Source organism: Thunnus maccoyii, chromosome 17 (genome assembly GCF_910596095.1).
Source record: "Thunnus maccoyii chromosome 17, fThuMac1.1, whole genome shotgun sequence".
Lineage (NCBI taxonomy): Eukaryota > Metazoa > Chordata > Actinopteri > Scombriformes > Scombridae > Thunnus > Thunnus maccoyii.
Genome location: NC_056549.1, coordinates 1,080,109 through 1,107,633, shown reverse-complemented (window position 1 = coordinate 1,107,633; position 27,525 = coordinate 1,080,109). Strand labels below are relative to the sequence as shown.

Here is a 27,525-nt window from a genome sequence, read left to right as displayed (position 1 = left end):
TCTATCAGGAATATTCAAACCTGTTTCTGAGGAAAATCGACTTGTTTCAAGTATTTTGTCAAATATTTGATCTTGCAGCCGTCCAAAATTACTGGAAAATCTGGTTTCTACTGAAAACATGTTGAAATATTCGTATTGCAATAGCAGATTTATTTTAATCTTATTTTCAGAAATAAGGCATTTATTGGCAGATATTAACATGAACAGAAACAGATCTGAAAATAAGCATTAACACAAAGATATTAGACCCTGATGGGGAAATTGTTAAGTTCTCCTTTGCTCCCATCATCTTTCAACATTTCAATCAAATCAAAATACTTGCACAGTTCATTTGTTAATAGTTCACAAAAAGCTGCTGTCAGAACAGACTCCATATGATATCAAATTTCACTATATGCTGACGATACTCTGATTTATATGACAGATGTTCTGAATTCACATCCTATTGTCTAGTTAAGTTTTTTTTCTCTTTGTCAGGCTTTAATTGATCAGTCATTGTCTTAGGGATACAAATGAATACTATCTATCTATTTATCTATCTATATATATACATATATATAGAGAGAGAGGGATAGATATATAGATAGAAAGATAGATAGCTCTGATCACTGGGATCACCAATTCTGAGAATGATATCAAATAACAGAGAACGCTGAGAAACACCGTCAAATTAAAACTTTTTTCAGATTTTATTTGTTTGTTTTTTGTTTTGTTTTACTGGGATGATGCACATTAATCATCATCATCATCATAATCATCATCAGCCTTTAACAGATAAAAAAGTTCAGTCCAAGAATTTATGATAAAAACAAAAACATTTTGCCTTAACTTTCACGTTTTCCCTGAGTTTGTGGAATTGCTCCAAATACTACAATACCCATAAGCCTCAGCAGCCATTTATATGGACACTTCAACCAGAGCAGTGATGTCACAGACGAGAGAGTAGATTCAGAGTGAATTTTCAGTGTAAAAATGCAAAAACACCACAGCAGAGCTGCTACATTGATCGAAATTGAAGCTGAATTGATTGTAACTCAACCTCTAACTGGACTGTTTGTTGGGTCTGTACATTAAAAAAAATTAAAACATGATTCCATAATGGCCGAATGTAGAAGATTATTGTAACAGAGAATTATTCTTAAAGTAGTGCACGTGTAATTGTTCGTGTAATTGTTTGTGTTATTGGTTTGTCTAACTTTGTTTATGTTTAATTTTCTGTAATTATGATTTGTGATCTTGCTTTTGTATTTAAATAATGACAATAACTGTCAGCGAGTTGACAATGATGCACCTGCAGGTATTTAACCTCCTGAACAGGAAGCTGAGCAGACGGAGCCGGTCTCACCTCTGACCCCGTCACCACCTCCCTCCTCCTCTGCAGGCGCTCCACGTCGTCGATCTCGTACACCTTTATCTCGAAGGGCTCCTTCAAGGTGCCGCCCAGCGGGGGCACGTCCACCCACTGACCCCCCACCTTCCTGCCCAGAGAGGAGGTGTCCGGCAGCGGAGCCGGGATCAGACGCCGCCGCAGGAAACCTGAAGCAACAGGAAGTAGAATTCATAAAAAATACCCAACAGCAGACAGTGATTAATTCCTCACCCTCTGAAATAACGCCACCTACAGTCCGATGAAGGTTATTGATCTCACATCAACAACCAACACAGCTCATTGATTTTAAAACCATCATCTCATCTTATCTTTTGAATGTCCAGTTAATCAGTTTTTCTTTTCTTTTTTTATTGTCTTTTTTTAATTGACCATTTATTTATTTATTTATTGTTTTTGGAAGGTATTCCGTGTATAGTAGTCGCTGGTATTAGTGGTAAATCTATTAGTGTAAATGTTGTGTTTAGCTACATATTTTCTTAATTTATCTGTTTCATGGTGTTTATTCATAAACTTTTTCTTTATTACTATTCATAACGTGATTATTGATTCTTATTTTTGTATTATTATATTATTATCTGTTTCATAGTATTTATAAATACTTATTTTATTTATTGTTATTGGTGACATAGTGTTTATTCAGCTTATCTTTTCTAGTGACTTAATGTTAATTTATTGATAACAGGTGTAACGAGGAGGTCGGATGTTGATACGTGTTGATCTTGTTTTTATCATGTAGAGACTTTTGTAACTTTTGTACCTTTAATGGAGCCTTGATGTGCTTTTTTTAAATTCATTCCCCTTTCCTCTGATTGCTTATCTGCGTGAAAAGCACCTGTTTTGCGTCACGTCGTCTGATCCGAGAGGCGCCCTCCTCATTTGTCTTTCATTGATTATTTTTAATGACTTCGTTCACACTTGCTGCCAGATTAGCTGGCGTACTAATTAATTTCATGATGATCATAACTACAGAGATTAAAAGCAACAGTGTGCACCGCAAACAAAAAGCCACAACTGATTATTAAAAACATTCTGCACAAATGTGTCTCTTAGAAATAGTGACATATTGAGGAGGAGTGTGCGTGGGTGTGTATGCTGTGGAGTGGTGTGTAGTGGATGAGGAGGCGGGGTGGGGGGTGGGGGGGTGATAATTGGAGTTGGATATGTACACCGGGCATTGCTGTGGCTTCATGAAATATTCATGGGGCAGAAACGAGCCAAGATCCTCAGACTGATGGCAGCCAGATCACATGAGAGCTGATTCCATATGCATCAGGCTGCCTGACCTGCTGCGAGCCGGCCGCATGCATCACAATCAGCTGCGCGGAAGCTAACGTGCAGAGGCAGAATACACCGCCGCATCGTCCCAGATAACGTGCACGGATGTAGATTTAACGATAATGCCGAGCGGAGAGAGATAAACTCATGCGGTGCCTTTGATAGATGCTCCCAAAGCAGTAATACTCTCCTATGTGCTCAGCATTCATGAAAACATTGTACTGAACAGTCACCGTCACACACTCCGACGGATAAAAAGCACATTTTGGAGAAAAGCCATGAATATGTTAATTCTGTCTCGTAGCCTCCAGGAGAGACAGGTTTTATGGCTCTTTCACTTTCTGAATCAACACGTCGGAAATAGCTGTTGAATGTCAAATAAAAGTAAACTTTTGTCATTTACTTCACTGATATAAAACCTCATTTCAATAATAGTTGGATAAGATAAGAAAATGTAATACAACCTTTTCCTTTTGAGGATTCACTGTCACAGTCTACCGCTGCTGCTTTTTGTTTATTCATGATTTAAATGCCCAGAAAAATGAAAACTTTAAATCAAATAAAGAAAAACAAATTATGCTGATATGTTGCTGCGACAAAGTCAGTCTCAGTAGATCTACAATTAACCGAAGTACAATTATGTTCTGACTCAACAGCAGCAATGAAAGGATGGTGATCAATCACAGTAAGAGCAGATAATTCAACCACTGACTGTCCAAATTACAAAGAAATGTGCTGATCTGTAGTTATTCATGGTTCCTGAAGTTTGAGTCCTAATGAGATTCTCTGAACTTTTCTCCAGTGACACCATCAAGCCAAACTGTGCACATGAACATAAATCTATAGTGCAGATCATCATGAAATGTGCTGATCTCATTCCCCAATAAATAAACCCATTAGATTTTCCTCTAGTGCCCCTTTCAGGACAAACGTTACATCTTTAGTTCACTACTGGTAAAACTCTAAAGGAAATTTCAAATCTCTACTGTGTTGTTCTGATCTGAATCAGTGGATGAGTTGGTAAAAAACCAAGCAAACCAAAATGCATCAGTAAAAGCCAGATGAGAACGTTCTCTCCTCTCATTGGTCAGATGTGTCTGGGAAGAAGGTCCTGAAGATGCTCTTATCTGCTCAAACATCAAGTCCAAGTCAGACCTCGATTCATCCTCCAGCTAGCTGCTAGCAGCTGTTAGCAGATGGAGGTCGGAGCACGTTCCCACCGTTAACGAGCCACTTCCTGTAAAGTGTTCCTGTTCCTGGTTGTTTTGGTCCACGTATGATTGCTGTGTTCACATCTGCACAAATGAATCGCACCAAGGAGGAAAACCATTCAACCAGACTGAACTACACAGGTCTGAAAATGCTCTAATAATTAATAAATCATTGATATGTTGTTTGTTGAGTCACTTTCACTCTGTGTAACGCTGCAGGATGTAATAAAACATGAAAAGTGGGATTTACAAGCTAGAAGAGTTTCATTGTTGTTCAATTACATCAACTTTGATTTATGATTTATGGTTTGAGAATAAAACACCAAATTGGTCTGAATATTAGACGAGCCCTCATTTTCATACCTGCCAACACTCCCAATTTTCATTTGAGTCTCCCTATTTTTAAACCTTTCTCCCACTGTGCCCCTGATTGGTAATTACTCCTGTTAATCTCCTGATTTCATAGTGATACAAATCAAATGGGTGTTTCTCAGTTTCTGTGTGGGAAACGTGTCGTGGTGCCTTAACCAGCACGCTGTGGTTGTGTAAAACATACCGGCGGTGGATGGGACACTGCGGGCAAAGCAGTTGAAAATATCACTTTTCTACATGTTTCTTCTTGTTGAACCGGTGGTTTGATTAAGTCTTTATTGACTTTTTACTCTCTACGGTTTTGTTGCACTTACAGTAACGAGTGTAGCTGTCATCAACTTGAGTAAAACGTTAAATGTATGCATTTTCAAACACTGGCTTTTTGGAAAAAAAACTTTTTGAACTTGTTTTCACTCGTCATGAATTTCTTTCCTCTGTGGGACATTAACACGTTTCACTCCTGCAGTTAAAACTGAGCTAACCAAACACTGTGGTGCTGACTGACTAGCCTAGCAACATTAATGCTACAAACAACCCAGAATGCAACACTCTGTGTAGCAGCTGCTGTTACACCAGAACATCTCAGTACTTTTTCTATCTTTGCATCTTTGACTCACCGTTTCCTCTCTTCTTGGGCGATTTGGAAACTCTGCTCCTATTGGACGACGACACTCCGCTCTCGCTCATGGAGTCGTGTGCTGACGAGGTGCTGCCGGTAGTCTCGCTGTCTCGGATCATGCTTTCATAGCCACTGCTTCCCCCGCTGTGGTAAAACAGGGCGGTGCGGCCCATGGCAGGGGGCAGCTCCCCGCTGAGGATACTACTGTTGTCGCTGCCGTGCCCGCTGCTGTAGCGCTGCGGCCTGCGGGGGGCGGTAATCTTGCTGTAAGGGGATGGTATCGGTGTGTTGATTAGCGACCTGCTGACACCACTGGTCCCGCTGTCAGTACTGTCATTTCCTGACAGCCCCCTGCTGAGCTGCTTCCTTTGACTTCCAGCAGCTAGCTCGCTAACCCGGCTGTTCGCTGCCCGGCTGATGGCCTGCTTCGTTCCCATGATAGTGCCTCTTCCTGACTTGACTCCTGTGGCGGGGCGAGCAGGGGATTTACCAGTTGTAAGTAGGCCAGTGTTGCGTCCAGCTGCATTATCAGGAGGTTTTAGAGAGGAGCTCAGGCTCTTGGAACTGCTGGTAGACAGCGTTCGAACCTTTGACCCACCAGAAACTGCAGCTCGTGAGCTGCTGCCGCCTTTTACCTGCAGCAGTTTGGATGTAGTTGCAAAGACACCAGGAGAAACTTGGGAGGAAGAAGCAGGTGTTGAGGTGGAGGCTGGAACTCCAAGTTTTGGCACTGACCTGTTGGATCTGTTGTTACCTCCCAAGCTAGCACCGCTGTTCTCCTGGGACAGGACAGGCTTGGACCCGACAGAAGTTTGGCTGTCACATCTCTCCAGAGACATCAGACTCCCGTAGAACCTAGAGGAGTCTGTTTTGGCCCCTCGTGTCTTTAGACTTGAGGATGTCCTGGCAGAGCCATGGTCAGTTTTTAAACTAGATGTCTTGTGGCTGAATGAATCTGCGCGGAGCCTGTTGAATTCTTCCTCTGAGGTTGATGTTTTTGGGAATGAAGACTTTCCAGTGTCACTGCTTGTTTTTAAGGCACTTGGAAATAGCGCAGTCCTTGTCTTTTGTTCTTGGCTTGACTGTTTGGCAGGTGGAGCAGGAGGAGAGATGCTTCCAGATCCAGACTTGGAGATCACGCTACTTTTCTGCCCATTTGACTTTTTTCCCAAGGATGAAAACCTCAGGGTACCTGTCGCTGAGGTGGCTTCATGACTCCATTTCGATTCAGAACTCTGGGGAATGGAAACAGTTCCCAGAGTCGTAGCCCCACGTGTGAGTCGTGGAAGCTTGATAAGAGTATCTCCTCTTCTGCTGCTGGACTTCTCACAGCCGTCAACCACCCTCTGAGCTGAAGATGACACTTGTGCCTTTGGTGGCCGCGGTACACTGTTACTGTTCCCTCCAGGCCTCTTGGAGGAAATGTTTACACCACTTCTTGGTGGTTTACCTGTAGAGAGAAACTCGACCTCTCTGGGATCAAAGTGACTGCTTCCCTGAAGCAAAAAGTCATCATGTCTGCCTTCCTGTCTGCTGCAGCCCACAGCTGCAGATGAGGTAGGCTTGGTTTTCCTGGGAAGACTGGAATGGGTGGCGTGATGGGGAATGTGGGCTGACACTGAAGTGTTCAGAGTATTGGCTCTCAGCTTGGAGCCTTTTGGTGAGGCTTTGGTTGATTCAGGGAAGGGAGGGCACTTGGTAAAAGATGGTTTGTTTGGGGTAGCAGGGTCACTGTCCAGCTCTGAGAAACAGACACCGCTGTCATTCAGGGAGCTCTTGACACGTTGCTGCAGAAACGGCTCTCGATGAAATACACTTGGCGACGTCAGTGTCGATGTATTCTCTGATGCCATGTTTTTGTCCCTCAAGTAAAATCTGCCAGTTGAACGAGTGCTTTCACTTTCAGCTGACTCCACACTCACTTCACTTGACCATGAGCTAACAGTTGGGTGCTTGTTGCCATGTTGGGAAAACAACATTTCTTGGCAGCTGGCACCAACATCAGCACCTTCGGCTCCATGTTGAGATGTGTAAGCGTCATACTCATCGTTAATACTGCTGATGATGCTGACGGGGCGAGAGCCAGAAGCTAAAGCCTGCAGAGAGCAGTCACTGTTGAAGCTGAGGATGTTGGAGGGTCGGCCGTTGTCTGGGATGAGGCCATGAGGAAGCTCCTCCACCACAGTGAACACAAGCTCGTCCTCCCCATTCAGCTCCACAGGCTGCTGCAGTGTGATGGTAGTTCTGAGGAAATCCCTGTCGAGGCATCTTCCTAACAGCGCTGTCCGGAGATTGTTGTCCTCCACGGGGCATCTGCTAGGGGACCCTGGCGGTTGCCCTTGCCTTTGTGCTTGTTGACTCATACCGACTGGGGGAGTCCTACGGATGACTTCCCCAGGCTGAGCTGCTGCCCTGTATGTCCTGGGTAAGGACGGTGAGGCAGACGGCTTGGGTACACCCCCTTTGAGGTAGACCTTCTCCCGCACCACAGGCTCTGAGTCCTGAGAAAAAGGCTTTACCACACATGGCTGAACGAGGGCGGCTGCAAGTTTCTCCCCATCTGCACTTGTCCGTTTGGAGGTGTCCATGCCACTGGCTGAGGGGAACTTGGATAGCTCCTGATGAGATTTATTTGTGCTTTCTGAGAACCTCTGGGAGGAGTTCTTATCAGGTTTGGGTGGAGATGTTGCCTCTGCGGGTTTAGCAGCTCCGCTGGGAGATCTGACAGCCGCTGCTTGTGCTGCTTTACCCTCTGTGCCGAACGTGGCCGGGCCCTCGCTGCCGTCGATGCAGTCGAGTCTCTCCTGCAGCTCTGCAAACGTGTTGCACTTAAAATGATCGCCATCGGACCTGGGCGCATCTTTGACCCGCTTTTTGTTCAGGGAGGGGATGATGGGAATGAAGGAAGGAGGCCCCTCGTTGTCGCTCAGCTCTCGGTCTGAGATGGCCGTCCCTCCGGGCCCGATGTAGATGACGGTGTCGCAGGAGTGTTCGCTGCTGGACGAGTAGTCGGGATCACTGGAGAGCAGCAGAGGTGTGTCTGGGTCGAGGGCCACCGTCCGAGGGTGGAAGGGTCGAAGGTGTGGGGGTCGACGGGTCGGGCCCTCCTCGCAGGAACTCTCCCCTCCAGACGAGCTGGAGGCGTACTGCTGATGGGAGAGAAACGACACACGATTAACATACTGAAGAGACGCAGCGATCAATCTGAAGACAAATCCATTTCTGCAGCCTCCTGGAGCGATACAGTGCGAGGTTTAAAGTGCTCACGGCGGGCTGTATAAAATTAATTTCAATGAGATGTAGGAGCTTGTAACTCGTGTTTCCATATGACTTTTTCAATCTATAAAATATAAAAACAGACTGTCAATCTGCCAAATGAAAGTGAAAGACGATCTCATCTCACCACAGAGGCTACCGTCCCCCGAAGGAGCACTGATATTGATTATATGTCGTATCATGGTAGAATAACCTCACTGAATTACGACTGTGTGGCTTCCTGACATGATCGCCCAGTTTTACATTATAGATTTAAATGTTTTACCGTCACTAGTCTCAGGACATCAGTTAAAACCTTTATGACTCCCGTAGAATGAAAAAGGTCTATATAGTTCAATATTTAATTAATAACATACTAATATTCCCTTTATATTTGTCCTTAAGTAGCTTAAACATAATAAAAAAAAATTCAACACTGTAAAAAGTCACCTATATTTTTATCAGCTTGTTCAAGAGAAAAACAAATCCAGCCAAAATTTCTGCTCCATTGCATCAAATGTCCCCATAATTCAGCCAGACATCCTGTATCTGGTGTCTCATCACTACCAACATCTCATAAAAATGTAAAGTTCTTCATTTCAAGAAAAGGACATCACATCACACCGAGTCCCATCGTTTAGCCTTTTTTTTTTTTTTACCCATATTTTATATTTATACAATACAAAAACTCCAAAAACACAAAACAAAAACAGTCTAATTCAGTTTTCTTTCAAATAATTTCCATGTGTAAATATTTTGGGTTTTGCTTCCTCAATACAGCATCATATGATATTTATGAAACATTATTCCCATTTTAAAGTTTTCTTTTATGTGTTTTAATGTGCAGACAGTAAGGATGGACAACTGAACTCAAAACAGGAACCTTTACAGCATCAAAAATATATTCAAGTTTAATGTTGTTGGGACTTAATTATCATAAAACTAATCTGAGACTTTAAATGAGGAACATTAAAAGTGTCTTATTGGAATTTATTGGTAAATAAATCACCAAACCGACTCAGTTCAGCTGATAAATATAATCTGTGAACAATAATCTGGACGGCAATGAGAGTAAGAAGCGAAGCACCTTGGACTTCTTCTTCCTCATGCGGTGGATGCGGGAGGCCAGCTGCACCGTGGTCAGCGTCTCCATGTAGTTGGCCGGGGAGTCGGAGATGTGGGCGATCATGGTGGTTCGACAGTTGATGTTGCCCAGAGATTCACTGAGGAGCATGGTGAGCTTACTGTCCCTGAATAATACATCAAGAAACCCCTCGTTAAAAAAAAAAAAAAAAAAAAAAAGACGCACCACAGGCCCGAGAAACTCCCCCGTAGGATCCCAGAAACCATTCATTACACCACGCAACAGTCGGGCACAGACGGGCAAAAAGGAATAAAAAGATCTATCATTTCACATTAATGAAGCCCGACTTTGAACTACTCACCACGTGTGATCTGTAGTCAGAATTGAGTGAAATGTCCATGAAACCCTTACTCTGGAAAGATCTGGAGAACAGCTTTAATGATAACATACCGAATTTAAATACTACAATCTCAGCTTTTTCTTTTTTAACCAAGATCCAGCCTCTTCCTGATCCAGGAATTATTAATAAATCCACATTTTGATACTTTTGGTTCATACAAACATGACAACAACTTCCACTGATTTGGAAGAAAGGATATGTATTTTAAATGAAGTGTCCTGTATTATCAACTGTCCTGTTTGGTCTTGTTTTCTGGTGCTTCCTTACAATGAATTAGTTCTCTGGGAAACACAAGACCAGTCAAAGGTTTGGACTCAGTTATTCAAGTGACTGGAACTGTACTTCCATTAAAGTGTTGCATGTTGCACTCAGTGTTGTTTGGTTTATATCTCTTGTTTTGTAGTTCTGGAAATTTTTACATGTGGTTTTGTAAAAACTGCCCATTCCTACTGCATAATATTTGTATTCTGGTCTTATTTTTATCCCGTTTCTTTGGGGAGTTTTTCTTTAATCTAATCGAGGGTTTAAGCACAGAGGACGCTGTATTGCTCTACAGATTGTAAAGCCTCCTGAGGCAAATTTGTGATCTGTGATATTTGGGCTATATAAATAAAAAATTACATGACTTGAACTGACTGTTAACTCGGTTTCAAGGAAGCTACTGCATCTCGGCGTTATAGGAGAGAACAGGTGGATGGAAACGTACCAACAGCTTCAAACCCAGAACGAGACAGAACAGTAGAGCTGAGTCCAACAAAATACCAAAAATACAGCCCTGAATATGAAGTTAGAGCTCGTTTGCATCACAAACACCCAGAGAGCTGAATATACATGTCAATTAGCATTACAAAGTGATTTATTCATCAGTCTAATCAACCGTTTGGGACGACTGAAAACACATTAAAAATACATTAAATTCAGACGTCATCCTCTCGCTCTTCTTCTTCTCTCGCAGGGATCTTTTGTCCCATCTGTTGTTTGGGGAACCGTGACCTTTGACCTTCATTAACACGTGCCCAGAGTGTGAGCGTGTACCTGTAGGGGACGTGCTTGGCCCCGTTGGCGAGGGCGAGGATGACGTTTCCCAGCGCGGACAGAGACAGACACTGACCTCCGCCTCCCTCTCTGGTCCTGCTGATGTTCATCTCACAGCTCCCCAAATCCAGGAGGTGGAGACGACTCCGACCGGACACTGACAGACGGAGAGACGACAAACAATACATCATGCTTATCTGCTCATTAGCGCTCAGACGGTCAGCTGCTTAAATAGCCGGTCGATTCATTGATTGGTTTATAGATAGAAAAAGTAAACAATGGCTATTTTAATTGATTTGGTGCTGAAAGTCGTTTATCAAGTACAGCTACTGTGCTTCTGCTTCTTCTCTTTATGAGATGAATAAAGTCTAATCTTGTACATACAGTATATGAAATATCTGCTGCAAGTTATTTATCTTCGCCTTCTTTAAATATGAAAAGAGGTCTGTGTACTCTGAGCCGCAGCTGAGACTTCACGCTCCAATCCCATCCAGTGATTCTGCTCGGTGGATTAACTGATTGTGTGAGTAAACAGGGTCAGAACTGAATAATATAACAAATAATACCAGCCTGGTCCAAAGCTTTCACAGGACATCACAGTCAGCGGAGACGAGGACCACAGTGCAGTTTAAAAAGTTATAAAACCTTATACAGTGACTCGTCTGTGACCTTATTTTGAAATCCCCAAAATTAAGCCCAGAGTCAAGACAAGTGATTCTGGAGTAAAGACAGAAAAGTCCAAAGACCTACTGTAGGTAAAGAAAGGACCACCTAAAAAGACCTTTTCAGGTGGGACAAAGTTGGGACAAAGACAATTATTTTGAAAGTCCAAGATAACGCCCAAGTCGAGAAAAAAAAAGTCCCAATTTATGTCCCGAGTCCTGACAGATAAAGATCAGTCTGAGTCTGATATCTGCTCATTTAAACTGCCTTTTCATTCCATTAAGTCAGAGAAATGATGGTGGTTACAATCAACCGCCCACATCAGCAAGATTTAAAAAACTGCTGAGTGCGGCTGAGTGTTCACTTTTATACCCGCCGGTCTGTAAACACTGCAGGACACAGAACCTTCAGGCCTCATTAGCCATGCAGATGTATTCCAGCCGTGGACGCAGCAGCAATGAAACACTAATAACTGTGGAAATGTGTCTGCTGTGACGGGCAGACGTGGGCAGAGACGGCGTTCACGTAGACGCCGCTGCTGCTTGTTAATGTTCTTGTCGAGCACGTCGGCAGCTTCCAGTGAAGCTAATTAGCAGCTATGTGTTTGGAAATGAATAGCAGAGGGGAAAAAAAGGGGGCTAATCGCTAATGGAGCTGTCAGGTTTCACAGCTGCATGATTGCTAACAGTCAGTTTTATTCTCGTCAGGCGGGTCGGTGACTACAACCTGCTGTTTCTTCATTAGGTGTTGTTGAACTGATGTTGACAGGTCTGTGGTTGTAACCTGTAGACGTTTGTGGAAGATCACCAGACTCAAATCAACCCTTCTCTACTCCGTCTGTGTCTCTCAGCTCCAAACCTACTGGTTCTTATTGAAGATCAAACACCTCAATGATATAGTTTCATTTTCAAACTGCGTCAGGTTTACTGGAGTCAAAGCAGCCGACACAACTCAGAAACAAAGACTCACCAACCGGGTCCACTGGGAAGCTATGAAAAGTTTTAAAAAGTCTCAGTGATTTCCTAAAACAACTGTTTTTTATCAAACAAACAGGAGGAAATGTTGTGTTTGTTGGAGACTATTTTCAGCAGCGGATGAATCCACATTTGGTGCTCTGGTGATGATGATGTGTGAATGTGATGGAGTCAAAATAAACCAGTGTTCATGGTGATGAAGGAACATGTCACCCAGTCCAGCAGTGCAGCTCATGTATACATCATTATTATTATTATTATTATTATTATTATTATTATTATTATTATTATTATTATTGTTATTATTTAACTTTTTTTAATATAGAATATCTTTGATGCTTTAAAACTATCAGGCATTTTACAAACAGCAGCTAATGTTAGTCAGTAAAATGCATTTTGTTCACAGATTTTAAACCAACACAAACAAAGAAACTGAATATGAATAAAACAGTTTCAGCTTGACGGTGCTGGATTTAATATCTAAGACATTATTGAATATGTTTCGATGTTGCTTCGTCTGTTTTTATTGGCAGTAAGAATAACAGAATATCATCAGATGTATACTGGGTGCTCACGCTGAGCTCAATTTGTCCAAAGTCGACTCAACTGAAGCGCAGCTGAGTCAGTTTACTCTCTGTGGGTCAGAACCGGCTCACATGTGGTTCTCTGCTGCCGCGATCGACCCGACTCAGCAGGACGCTTGGAAAATATCTGCTGGTGTCACGTCATGGATCTCAGCGATGAAACTGGTGAGTAAAATGTCAAAACTGACAAAACAAAACCCCAAAATCACAATATTTAGTGATGTAAATAACGTCTGATCATTGTTATAACACTGACTTGCCGCCTTGTTGCTCTTGTCCAGTCTGTCCTGGTTGAGGTGCAGAGTGAACAGGAAGTGCGAGTTCTTCCGGGCCTCCTGGTCGCTCGGCGTTCGGCTGCTCCTCCTCGCCGCCAACGCGGCATCCAGGAAGAAGGCGGCTCGCTCGGCGCTGGTCGCCCGCAGCTCCGTCTGGTTCTGAAGCTGATGGAGAGAGAAAGATAACGAGAAAACAGGAAGAGCGGAAAGAACAGAGAAGAAAAACAAGATATAAATCATATAATACAAGATACAAGACAAAAAACACTTCTGCTGATATTTAAACTGGTTTTCTTCAGTTTTCTTGTTGCACGTACAGAAGAAACGTTATTCTGCAGGTGAGATTATGAAGATGTCTCATCTAGAGAAAAAAATTACATGACTAACCAGTTTCTGAGAGATAAAATAAGACAGAATGAGGTTTGATAAAGATGAAAAAGGATGTCTGTGTGAAGGAAAAGCAAAGTGTGGAGAAAGAAAGAGAAAGAAAATTAAAGTGAGGAGATAAAAAGTGGCAGACGGAACGAGCCGGGGGGAGATAAAGCAGACTGAATAAGGAGAAGAAGGAGGAAGGTCAGGACTAATTGGACGGTTGTGGACAGCGATGAAGTCTCCGGGGGTGAAGACGAGGTCAGAGAGGAGCAGTGAGGAGGAGACGATGAAGAGAGGAAGGAAACTCGTCAAGGTGACCCGATGATGTCATCTGCTCCGAAAAATGCAGACAGAATATTCAAACGTCCCATTTTAATTTCATTTAATCCCTGTCTGGATACAAGTCATAAAAACTAAACCGACGATTAAAGGTTTAATGTTTTTACAGCTTCAAGGTAAACTCTGATTTTATTCCAGTGTCCATTAATCCCTAAATTATCTTTAATTATCTCTCTAAACATCCTGATGAGATATTTTGAAATCCATCCAACAGAGGATGTTTTAGACGACGTGTGACCCCGGGATTCCACCGGGAGCGTGTCAGAGGCGGAGCGTCTTCACTGCGGGGAAGCCTTCCGCCGTTTAAAGTCAGTTGCACTCCTACTACAGTAATTACAGCAGCCTAGTCAAAGCTGATAAAGTCCCTTAAGGCTACCGTAATTACTACAGTAGCAGAGCAACTAAACTGCCCAATTTTGTTAACTTGCTCAACTTTCGTCGATTTGGTCATTTTCCTTGGTCTTCTTCTATGGTTAATTAGGCTACGTAGTTAAATGGTTTCTTTATTCGTCTGTTTTAATTGTGTTTATTGTTGATATACGACCAGGAGTCTGCACGGGGTGTTTTATTTTGAAAATCGACCGGATGCTCAATGCTGTTTCTGTGTCTGACTTCCTGCCCGGCTCTGTGCTGCTCGACGCGGCTTCCTATCTTTAGCGCAGCGGAGCGGAGAGCCGCTTCTGGGACGCTTCTGAAACGTGCTGCAGGAAGTTGGAGAGGACATCTTCTCCTCGGGCCTACCTGGGAGCCACAGACGGGGTCTTCTCGCAGGGACACGGCGGGGCCCGGGGCCTCCTGATGGCCCCCCGCCGAGGAGGAGGAGAGTTCAGCCAGGAGGTCGGTCAGTGTCTCTTCCCGGCCGGAGATCTCTACGGCCGACACTCTGACGGAGAATCGAGCTCCGGCCTTCTCCCTCCGCTCCTCGATCACCTTAAACAGCCAGGAGATGGCGGTCGGAGCCACGCCCAGACTCTGGGTGGAGCAGTCTCGGCCAATCATGGTGTATGTCTTACCTGGAGAGGGCGGAGTCAACGCAGCGGTAGTGTGACTTGTCAGAAAAACACAAAATAAACACAGCATAGATGAATGTGGTGTGAGTTGCTAGGTTACCAAGGTTAGCGTGTCCGAAGCAGAAGATGCAGCCGTCAGCTCCGTTCACCACCGACTGGATGACCTCCGCCACCGTCCCCGAGCACACCTCAGCCTATCAGGAGAGAGATCCAGTTAGTATCGACCAATCACGTTAGAGCACGGTGACCTTACACACACTATGTGTATTTGTTCATGATGGTTTATGATGCTGATGTAACACTACATCGTGTAACGCTACATGATGCTGTGTGTAACACCGTACGATACAGTAGGATATATAACACCATACGATACCTCAGGATATATAACACCGTATGATACCTCAGGATATATAACACCGTATGATACCTCAGGATATATAACACCGTATGATACCTCAGGATATATAACACCGTATGATACCTCAGGATATATAACACCATATGATACCTCAGGATATATAACACCATATGATACCTCAGGATATATAACACCATATGATACCTCAGGATATATAACACCATACGATACCTCAGGATATATAACACCATACGATACCTCAGGATATATAACACCGTATGATACCTCAGGATATATAACACCGTATGATACCTCAGGATATATAACACCGTATGATACCTCAGGATATATAACACCGTATGATACCTCAGGATATATAACACCATATGATACCTCAGGATATATAACACCGTATGATACCTCAGGATATATAACACCGTACGATACCTCAGGATATATAACACCGTACGATACCTCAGGATATATAACACCGTATGATACCTCAGGATATATAACACCGTATGATACCTCAGGATATATAACACCGTATGATACCTCAGGATATATAACACCGTATGATACCTCAGGATATATAACACCATATGATACCTCAGGATATATAACACCATATGATACCTCAGGATATATAACACCATATGATACCTCAGGATATATAACACCGTATGATACCTCAGGATATATAACACCGTATGATACCTCAGGATATATAACACCGTATGATACCTCAGGATATATAACACCGTATGATACCTCAGGATATATAACACCGTGTGATACCTCAGGATATATAACACCGTATGATACCTCAGGATATATAACACCGTATGATACCTCAGGATATATAACACCGTATGATACCTCAGGATATATAACACCGTATGATACCTCAGGATATATAACACCGTATGATACCTCAGGATATATAACACCATATGATACCTCAGGATATATAACACCATATGATACCTCAGGATATATAACACCGTATGATACCTCAGGATATATAACACCGTATGATACCTCAGGATATATAACACCGTATGATACCTCAGGATATATAACACCGTACGATACAGCAGGATATATAACACCATATGATACCTCAGGATATATAACACCGTATGATACCTCAGGATATATAACACCGTATGATACCTCAGGATATATAACACCGTATGATACCTCAGGATATATAACACCATATGATACCTCAGGATATATAACACCGTATGATACCTCAGGATATATAACACCATGTGATACCTCAGGATATATAACACCGTATGATACCTCAGGACTTTGTCAGAGAGAGTCTGAATGTGAACTGATGACGACTGTAAGTGTGATTTATCGTGAACAGTGTGAACGCTGCAGGAGTCCGTTTCACTTCTCTCAACCTGTGTCATTTTTTATAAATCCAACTGTTTCCATCTGCTGCTTCAGTCTGCATCTCGCTGACGTTTCCCCGCCGCAGCAGAGGTCTGCAGCATTGCATCACCTCAACTCTGACAGATAACTACATCACACACACACACATAGACACACACACACACACACATAGACACACACACATACACACACACACACACACACACACACATAGACACACACACATACACACACACACACACACACTCACACACACACACACACACATACACACACACACACACACACTCACACACACACACACACACACACACACATACACACACACACACACACACACACACACACACACACACACACACACACACAGATCTGCATCTCCTGCTGTCATTGGTCTCTGGGGAAAAACAAAATGCTGCAGAGGTGTTTCCTCTGTGATGAAAAGATCAAACGTCACATTTCTAAACGTGTTCTGTTGATCTCAGATTGGAAAAGTGATTGATCTATATGAGCTATTGATCGTTTCTGATGTCTTTTCCTCAGTTTTCACTCTTTATTTGGAGGCTTTTATCTGAGTCACTACGTGTCATATGTTGTTATTTTCAGGAGAAGTCGGGATTCATTTGCATTTGACTGTCTGTGTTCATGTTGAGAGGAGATAATGTGTTGACATTTCTTCAGTGAACATCGAGAGGAAGATTCAGATCTACGACTGCTGACATTAATACTGGAACTGACAGTGAAGTTAACTTGATAATGTACATTAGCTTTTGTATTTTATTGCATTTCTTATACATTTATTTAGTCTTGTCATCATGATGAAGCACTTTTTACTGGGTACATGTACGATATCTCTCTGCTGCCTGTCGTCGTGTTCATCTGTGTATTTAATTTATGAATTCAGTGAATCTTTTACCTTTTTATCTTTGTATGATCTGTTCTTTTTGCACTAGAGGTTTGTCTGATGGCTGCATGCTCTCACAGTCCGAGACAAATTTCCCTTTGTGGTCAATAAAGTTTATCTTATCTTATCTAAATGTGTGTCTGCATGTTTGCAGTTTGTCAGCTGCTTTGTTGCTGCTTCTGGTCTCATTTGTTGATGAAAAATGTCAAACATTTGGTCATAATTCATATTTTCAAATGTTTTTATCTAGTTTTAGTCTCATTTTGTTGAGAAAAAAGGATCTTTGACAAACATTTTTCATCATAGTTTCAGTTTTTGTTGACTAAATTAACGCTGGTCTGCAGGTATCAATAAGGTAGGACAGCCTGTGTGGAACCTGAGAGGTAAAACTCAGGGCAAAGCTCACCGCTGCTCATTAAAGCTCATTATTGAGAACACAGTGATAACAGAAGGTGACTCAGATCAGCTGATTCTATCAATGTTCAGTCAGAATTTACTAACAAAAAATCCACCAAACATGATACTTTGAACATTTTGAGTTTTTTATAAATAAATATGAAAGAGTTTACTTGATATTTATCCTTGATGGATCATCAAATATGTGCCTCCTGTCTGTCGTATGAAGGACGTCTCGTCTCACCTGTGAGGCGTCTTGCGAGAAGACGGCGTCGAAGGTGAAGGTCTTGGGGGCGGAGGTGGAGGATCTCCTCTGGACTCCGCCGGCCGACGTCTCGCTGAGGCTGAGCTGCTTCTTCCTGCCGTCCACTTTGATGAAGGACATGGACTCGGAGGACTCGCCGCTGTTGACCGAACAGATCCGGACCATCACTCGGACCTGGACACAGACAGGAAGTCCACACATCGTACAGGAAGGAGGATAAATGTGAGGGACGTTACTAGACTTCAAAATGCTCCAAAGAAACATGAAGTCATTGTGTATTTGTTGTGCTGGACTAAAATCAATATGAAATAAAGTTTATGAAGCTCTGAGCGGCAGCAGCTCGTGTATCTCGGCACTGAGCCATCTGTTGGTGTTGTGTCATGTGACAGCAAGTGACTCCGGTGGGTTTTTATTGGTCCGTCACAGAGCTGCTGAGTCGGTGCTCTGTGTCGGCGAGGAGGTCAAGTTCAAAGCCGATAACAATCTGAGACGCAGCAGATTTTAAATGATGTGTCGCCGCGAGCCGGCGGAGCGAATCATCAGCTCCTCAGTCACAGGAAGAGAGAAGCTTTTAAAATAAATGTAACACTGATGAACTTTCAACTCCTGCAGCGTTTCATCCTGATAGAAACTCAGTCTGAACTCTGAACAGACGTCTTTAACTGCTGTTGGTTCAGAAATAAAGAGCAGAAGAGATAAACTGATAGTTTCAATCAATGATTTAATCATTTCTCTATAATGATCCAACACTGTAGTTTTCTCTAAATCAAAGAAACATTAATGAAATATAATCATATTCTTTTGCTTTAAAATATATTTTTATATATTTATGACTTTTTCTCCTCAAATAACAAGAAGAAAGAAAGGATGTAAATAATGAGGGCAAAGAAGAGGAGAGAAAGAAAGAGAAATATCACAATCATTGTATTTATAGAGTGCTTTTCAATGTAGTCAACGACTCTTTACACAGAAGAAGAAATAAAATCTATATAAAAGACACTGAAAGTAGATTAAAGACAGAAAGAAAGGATGAAAGAGGAGGAAGAGGAGGAGGAGGAGTCCAACAGTAAACTATGTGTGGAGGAAGCTGCTGCTCAGTCCATCAGTCTGTTTATGAGCGAATCACTGGGGGACGTTTCCACAGCTGTAAATACAAACTGCTTCAACTTTATGACCACAGTAAACTGTCTGAGAGAGACGAAGAGGAGGAGGAGGAGGAGGAGGAGGAGGAGAAGTGTCTCCCGCTCTCTCACATGTTCCAGTCATAAGATGAGGAGCTGATAAAGCTTCATTTAGTTACTGTGATCTATAAAACCCTGTTTTCTCAGTCAGTGTGTTACTGTGTTTGTGGTTCAATCATAGAAATGTGTGACTGCTGCTGTGTCGACTGTATCAGTTTAATCTAGGGATGCACGATATCAGATTTTTTGTCGATATCCGATATGCTGATATTTCCAACTCATTGTGGCCGATACAGATATATGCACATATTATTACCAGCTGGCTGAGGAGACTATTATACATGCAGCATAGATTGTACTAACTATGATCAATAAAGACAATATATGAAGGAAGAACTGAGGAAGACTGGAGTTCAGGAGCTCAGCATTAAAACTTTAATGAACCTGCCAAGTGGGAGCAGCAGTAGAGTTTTCATTGAGTTTATTAGACAGACAGGATTAATGTGTAGGATTTAATCTTCACTTACGCTGCTTTACAGCTGCTCCTTCTCCCATGATTGAAACATGCTGCTGTTGGACCTGGAGGTTGTGATTCCACAGTTTGGCCACTATGTTTCTGGAGATTTGCTTAACACACAAGTGAACTGAAGAGCGAGTCTGTTGCTCCGCCCACCTTCTCTGGTGGACCAACCACATGGCGGGAAAGTCGCCACCGACACTCAGTTTGTAATAATCATAAACACTACAAATAAAAGAACTTTCATCAGCAGGCCAAAGGATCGACGGTGACCTAACAGACATTTATCTAAATGAATCTTCAGCTCTTCAGTGTTGCCACTTTAAATGTTCATTAACTTGTTGAGCTTCAAGACTTTTTCTGTATTAAACATCTGAACACAACCACAAACACTTTCATATTGCTTTAGTTTATATTATATTATATATATTTTACTGCAACATCAGATATTTAGTTCTCTCTGAACATTTCACTCATACGTTTAGTATTAACATTTTTACATTAACATGTTCTCATGATGTTGAGAGGAAACGTGATTCAGCCGCGTTAAATTTCCACCAAAACATATTTACTGTTGCAGTTTAGTCGAATATGAACATAATTATTATTATAAGTTGTTTGATGGAGTTCTGAATGTTTTTCCTCTTTCAGCCATAAAACAAGTCGAGTGAAACAAAGAAACATTTGTGACGTTTCATCAGAAGCTTCAGTGTTTCTCATCCCGTCCATCAGAGTCATCATGTGACCCCGCCCACAGCCTCTGACCCCGCCCACACCCACTGATCCCGCCCACGTCCACTGACCCCGCCCACAGCCACTGACCCCGCCCACAGCCACTGACCCCGCCCACACTCACGGACCCCGCCCACACCCCCTGACTCCGCCCACAGCCACAGCTGATCTGAACACTGACAACTGAAACAACAGGACATCATCTTACCTTCCCCATCCCCGGCGTGTCCTTGACCTTTGACCCGGCCCGTAGGAGGCATGGCGGGATGGCGGGCGGGGAGAGCTGCAGGGCCCCGCTGAACCCTCCGGTGTAGAGCAGGAGCCCCGGGGCCTCGCCGGGTGAGGAGGGGGGGCCCGGCTGAGACTTCTTCCTGCGGGACAGACTGAGCTTCTGAGCCGCCCTGAAGACACAAAACATCATGACGTCAAAAACATCTTCTCAACATCTCAGGACGTCAAGAATAAAGAACAACGTCAGATTATTAAGATAATATTAAAGGGAAAGTTTGTAAGCTTATAATTACTTTTAAATAATAGTAGGTATAGTTTATTATATGACATGCAGGTGTCATCAGTTAAGGCTTCGTATGCAGTAATTAGTGAAGTTAAATACTGTGAGTAGTAACGATGGATCATTTGCATCGTTGAACTGTTCTTTGCTTGAGGCAAAATTTCATCAGTTTGGCTGATAAATTAATTTTGTAATAATAACATGTTCATATATTAATAATCGTATTATTTGTTTATTGTTTGTTTGAGAACCAAATAAACCAACTTGTCCTTATAGTCCTTCAAATGTGGGAACATTAAAGGAGCAGTTCAACTAAGAAACAGAGACTGTTGCATCAGTACAGATATGAACTTATTTCACCTGTAAATAACAGATAAATAACATGTTTACATGTCAACACTTGCGGTGGTTTATCAGTTAATCCAACCATGTTTTCAACATCATCTGTTGTTTTAGTTCATATTTATTTTCTGTGTTTAGACGTATCATTTATTATCAGCTTTTTATTTATTAATTGGTTGATATAAATGAGGCTGCTGATGAATCTGTTAGTTTGTGTTTATATGTTTGTTGTCTGACTTGTGTATTTTTTGTGTTGTTATGAGGATTAATAAAGTAAATCTTTCTATTTATCATAGTGAGAAGTTTCTTAATGTTTCGTCTATTTAAATAATAAAAACTCTGAGTTTTAAATGTGCAGAAAAGATCTTGAAGTGTTTGATAAAAGCAGAATATGAAGAAGAAGAAGAAGAAGAAGAAGGAGGAGGAGGAAGAGGAGGAGGGTTGGATCAATGGGAGGTTGACGAGGCTCAACCTCAGATCTGACATCATTAAAGAGAAGAAGAAGAAGAAGAAGAAGAAGAGTCTCCCTGCACTCCTCCTCCTCCTCTTCATCCCTCCGTCCTCCTCACTGAGTCCAATCAGAGAGCAGAGCGTGTAATTACAGCTTCCATGAAGGACAGAAGAGAGCCGCCGCTGGGAATTCACTCCGAGAGAGAAGAAGAAGAAGACGGAGAGTTTAACAGCCGCGGTGACGTTCACCATCAACAAACTCACAAACTGCAGCGCTGCAAGGTCACTGTGTGTGTGTGTGTGTGTGTGTGTGTGTGTCTGTGTGTGTGTGTGTGTGTGTGTGTGTGTGTGTGTGTGTGTGTGTCTGTGTGTGTGTATGTGTGTGTGTGTGTGTGTGTCCAGGTTGATTTCTTTCAACCACAAACACATCTTTAAAACCTCAACACAGCAGGGCTGCGATTAATGATTATTTTCATTATGGGTTAGTTGTTTGGTCCATAAAATGTCATAAAACGGTGAAAAATGTTTAAAGACGACGTCATCAGATGTTTTGTTTTGTCCACAACACAAAGATCTTCAGTTTACTGTCAAAGAAACCAGAAAATATTCACATTTAAGAGGCTGGAATCAGAGAATTTGGACGTTTTTCTTAAAAAAAAATTGACTCCAAATGATCAATAAAGTATCAAAATCGTTGGCAACTAATTGATTAATTGACTAATTGTTGCAGCTTCGATCCAGTGTGTTCTGGGTTTGTCTCGTGGTCTCCGTCACCACTAAAGGGAAGCACCCGTCCCCATCAGATCAGATCTATTAATAGACCTGATAAGTTTCCCCCCAGTGGTCACTCGCAGTACTGCAGCAACCAAATCCCCACAAACCTCCGTTATAAAAGAGACGTCTGTCAAACTGTTGACACCTTCAACTACAAACAAGCTCAATTATTAACTCTTTGTATTATGAATTTTTACTCCATTAAGGTTTTATATTCATAAAACTTTTGTTTCCTTTTGTTCTGTCCTTCTCGTCTCAGTAGGTAACAACATCATACAACATCAGCTGTCCTCTCAGTGAGCACCGGAGGTCAGAATCACATCGCTCGCAGAAACCAGACACGTAAACCTGAGAAGCTCCTCGCTGCCCGACACTCAACAAGTTTATAAGTCGTCTCTCTGCAACTCACATGACGTCTTTTTTCTTGTAAAATTCAGAGTTTTCCCTCAAAATATTATGAGAAACACAAACACGTTTTGTCAAACTAAAGAAAAAATATAATTTTATTGAACCTGTAGTGTTTCATGTGAGGCAGAGACCATTAATAATTAATTAATAATGAATAATGTGACAAACGCAAAGACCTCAGAGACTAACAAACAACAGACTTCATATGTTTTTTGGTACAATTACAGTTTGTAGAGAGAAGTTTCTGTTCTGTTCCTCTGAAACCATCTTTGAAATCCTGACAATCAGCTTCTGTTTCTGTTCAAATATGATAAAAACCTTGATGGAGATTCAGCAGAAGTGATACTCACAGTTCCTTCCAGTCCATTATCTGCTCAAAGTTCTTCTCCATGAAGTGGAACCAGGTTCAAACTCGTCTTCATTCACCATCCTAACATTCAGTCAGCAGAGCGGAGGAGAAATCACGGCTCTGCAGGAGGGAAACGTGACGCTGACAAACACCATCGAGCTCAACAGGAAGCGGCGCCGGACGACGTGGTCAGTGGTTTAACATGCCGACCAGAAGCTCAACACGTTGGAGGAAGAAAAGTTTGGGATTAAAAGTTGTATCCAGAAAATGAAACGTGGCAGGTTCAAAAGGTTTCAACCCTTTAACTCTTCAATCCAAAACCCAAAAAAGTGTCTTCTAGAGACAAACATCCGTCTCCAGGAGACGTTGCAAAGCCGACTCGTGTTTCTTCACGTCGTGTCTCTTAAGCTTTTACACCTTGTTCATCCAGCTGTATCCAGTTTTCATGAAGGACACTGGGATTATTCCACAATTATCTTGGTTTTGTCAATCAGAACGACTCATACTGGTGTCAAACAGTGTGAATTTATTCATAAAGAATCAGAAAACTTCCCACCTGCCCTTAAAGTATCCGTAAACCGTCCGTCATAGTCGTTCTTCTTGCTCGGTTTCCTCAATCAGAACTACTTGTACGTCCAACAGTATAATCATACAGTCTAATTCATCCTTAAACCCTGATGTCTCCTCGAGGGACGATGAGACAAACTGTTCATCAATCAAACTACTTTAACCAACAAACGTCCAACAGCATCCTTAAACATCTGTAAACTGTTATCTGTGAAGGATTAAAGGCTGATTAAAGTCATTATTACCAAAGTTTTAAAGAAATTCTGGAGTATTTTAATATTTCTCTTGGTTTTGTCAATCAAAACTACATTAATGTCGTCCAACAAATGTCAAATGTATCATCTGTCCTTAAAGTATCTTTAAAACGTCCGTTCATCCAGGAAGGAGGTGATTAGAGTCGTTATCACCCAAAGTCCAATATTTCACTTGTTTGGTTCGTCAATCAAAACTTATTTCTTTATATCCTTAAATATCTGTAAACTTTCTGTTCATCCGTCGGTCACTTCTTCATCATCATCATCATCATCGGTTCAGCACACGTCTACATTGATCCTTTAAATATCTGTAAACTGTGAATCTTTCTGCTCTGTCGTCTGGGTGATTACTCACCAAACTCCGCTGGGAATTTGGGAATATTCCAATATTTGACTTGTTTGGTTCGTCAATGATGAACTACTTGTAGCTCCTCCGACAAACAACAGTCCAACGGTGTCGATTTATCTCTAAAATATATCTGTAAACCGTCGTCCCGTCGGGGGGATTCTCCTCCTTTATTGAGGATATTCCATCAGATTCCAGTAAAAACTCTTGGTCTGTTATCTCAGTTTCATCTCTGACATGAAGTCTGGAGCTTCGTTCTGTCCGAGCGGCTCGAAGTTTTCAGAGAAAATCAAGTTGTGTTGAAACATGATCCACAAAAAAACAAGATAAACTGGAGAAACGCTGCAGAGATTCCAGGAGGTTTTAGTTCAGTTTCCATCCCTCCATCCTCGAGCCGAACGCTGCACCAAAATCTCCACCTTTAAACCTTAAAACTCAGATCTCTCCATCTGATCTCGTAGCTGCTGTTTCCTCCCTTTTCTTTTTCTTCTTCTTCTCTCTTTTCTACATTTTCTCATTGCTGAACCTCCTCTTCTTCCTCTGCACCTTTATTTTTCCCCCTCTTGATTTATTCCCCCCGTCCTGTCTTCTCTTCCTTCATCTTTCTTTTCCTTTCAATCTACGTGTTTTTTGCTCCTTTACCTCCTCTTCTCTCTCTCTCTCTCTCTCATATTTTTCCTTTCCCCACCTCTTCCTTCCTCTCTCCTGTAGCTCCTCAGTCTGTTCGGACTCCTGCAGTATCGCAATGCTTTCCCCCCTCCACCCCTCTGTCCTTCCTCCTCCCTTCCTCCTCCTCCTCCTCCTCCTCCTCCAACTCCAGGAGAGAGAGAGAGGGATGAAGGGAAGGAGAGCAGCAGCAGCAGCAGTAGAAGGAGGGAGGATAAAGGATCAAAAACAGAGGTAGAAATAAACGGGTGAATGAAGAACGGGTGGATTCCTGCCTCTCACTGCTGTTGTTGCTGGGAAACACTGGTGATGCTCCAGCCTCCCTCCCTCCCTCCCTCGCTCCCTCACCTTCCCTCGCTCTCTCTCTCTCTCTCTCTCTCTCTCTCCCCTCACAGCTCCGCCTCCAACGTTGTGTCGGTACACAGCAGCCGTGAAAACCGCCGCTGGTCGCCCTCACACACCCTCTCTCTCTCTCTCTCTCTCTCTCTCTCTCTCTCACACACACACTTGACATGCTACATGAATACTTCATGAGATGACAGACCTCCCCAACACACACACACACACACACACACACACACACACACACACACACACACACACACACCTGCTGGACTTCAAAGACACTGTGTGTGTGTGTGTGTGTGTGTGTGTGTGTGTGTGTGTGTGTGTGTGTGATGGAGACCAAACTGGAGAATAAAAATCAATTCTGAACTGTAAAAAAAAATTTCAAAATAAACAACCGGTCCTTCAAATTAAAAGACAAAATACACAGCTTATCCAGAACGACACAAACACGGTGAGTTATTTTTTATTCACATCTGCAATTTGTGCATAAAACAACCTGAGTAGAAACATCAGTTTTATCTTTTTTATCTCATGATTTTACCTCCTTTTATCACTGTAGTTTTTATTGTTTATTGTATTTATCTTTCTTCTTTCTTTTAATATTATAAAATATCCTTTTTTGTTTGTTTGTACCTCTTTCTGTAAAGCACTTTACGTTATGAAAGGTGCTCTATAAATAAAGTTTATTATTATTATTGTTGTTATTTCCTGTCCGTCCTGCAGATGGATCCTCCTCTAATCTTCCTGAACTTTCTTCCGTTATTTCTGTATTTGAACGGAGGATGTGAGGACGGAGGATTATTGTTGTCCAGACTGTGAAGCCCTCTGAGGATAATATCAGGCTGTACAAATCAATCAGCTACAACGCAGCTTTTCAGTTATTGCAGTAAAAATGTCAAATATTTCTTGTTTCCAGCTTCATAAATCTGACATGTTGATGATAAACTGAATATCTTTGTAAATTAAATATCTTTTAAGGATTTTAGGCGGCGTTCAGCCCTGTGATAAAACAGTGCAGAGAGCTGCGTTGGTGTCTGAGACAATAAAATATAATCCAGGATGTTGAAAAAACAGCACGGCGGTCTGTAACATGCAGCACAAACAGCTGCTGACATCAGCAAAACTGGTCAGCTTGCTGGTCATACTGGTAACCAGCCTGTTAATGATAATAATAATCATCATTTAGTTACCAGTAAAATTTATATTCATGACATGACTCAAACCACACTCAATGTTTTTTATCTTGTTCGACGGTGTCCTGTGTTTTTGTCGTTATGTCTCTCCGCGCTCTTCTTCATCTTCTCAATTTCTTCAACGTTCTGCCCCTGCAGTCACCTGAAAGCAAACAAACAAGACCAGATTAAACTGTTAGATCAGGTTGATTATGGAGGAACTGTCTGACTGCTGTATTACAACCTCGTCCTGTCTGTGATCTGACTTCTCTCATATGAGAACAGCGACTGACAGCCGTGACAGCCTGCGCTCACCTGACAGCGGCGGGGGATTAAAAAACACCTACGTCTGATAACTTCCACTGTCAAAAACCAAAATCCTGTAAAATATTCCAGAAAGATCATTTTGAAATATATATACACACACACACACACACATATATATATATATATATATATATATATATATATATATATATATATATATATATATATATATGTTCACATCCATCCCTGTGCTTAATCAAGCTAAACATCATATCATGTGTCATATTTTACAGTCAGATAAATGCAAATGTCATGAAAACAAACTCACAGGAGACACCAATCCTGCCGAGTTGTGACAACTTCAACATTGAAATTTGATTTTAAAACAATAATTCAGTTTTTTCATCAGTAAACATACCTCTCAGTGCCTTCAGTTCTGTGGAGGTA

At 42.1% G+C, this 27,525-nt stretch overlaps 1 protein-coding gene across 13 annotated transcripts in view; it reads right to left on the bottom strand.

The window, feature by feature from the left end:
* Positions 1-27,525, bottom strand: part of kif26aa (kinesin family member 26Aa) — a 77,726-nt gene that overhangs the window by 8,890 nt on the left and 41,311 nt on the right. For 4 of the 13 annotated variants that reach the window (XM_042389643.1, XM_042389638.1, XM_042389644.1 and 1 more), the window contains 9 exons: positions 20,833-21,025; positions 18,174-18,368; positions 14,959-15,052; positions 14,590-14,861; positions 13,119-13,302; positions 10,642-10,798; positions 9,210-9,372; positions 4,866-8,016; positions 1,292-1,536 (listed from right to left, as the gene is read on the bottom strand). In XM_042389643.1, the coding sequence (XP_042245577.1) occupies positions 1,292-1,536; positions 4,866-8,016; positions 9,210-9,372; positions 10,642-10,798; positions 13,119-13,302; positions 14,590-14,861; positions 14,959-15,052; positions 18,174-18,368; positions 20,833-21,025 (4,654 nt within the window). Of the gene's footprint in view, positions 1-1,291; positions 1,537-3,754; positions 3,961-4,865; positions 8,017-9,209; positions 9,373-10,641; positions 10,799-13,118; positions 13,303-14,589; positions 14,862-14,958; positions 15,053-18,173; positions 18,369-19,902; positions 20,154-20,832; positions 21,026-23,459; positions 23,542-26,851; positions 27,159-27,525 lie in introns of those variants that run through there. The other 9 variants (XM_042389641.1, XM_042389642.1, XM_042389649.1 and 6 more) reach the window with 8 other exon arrangements.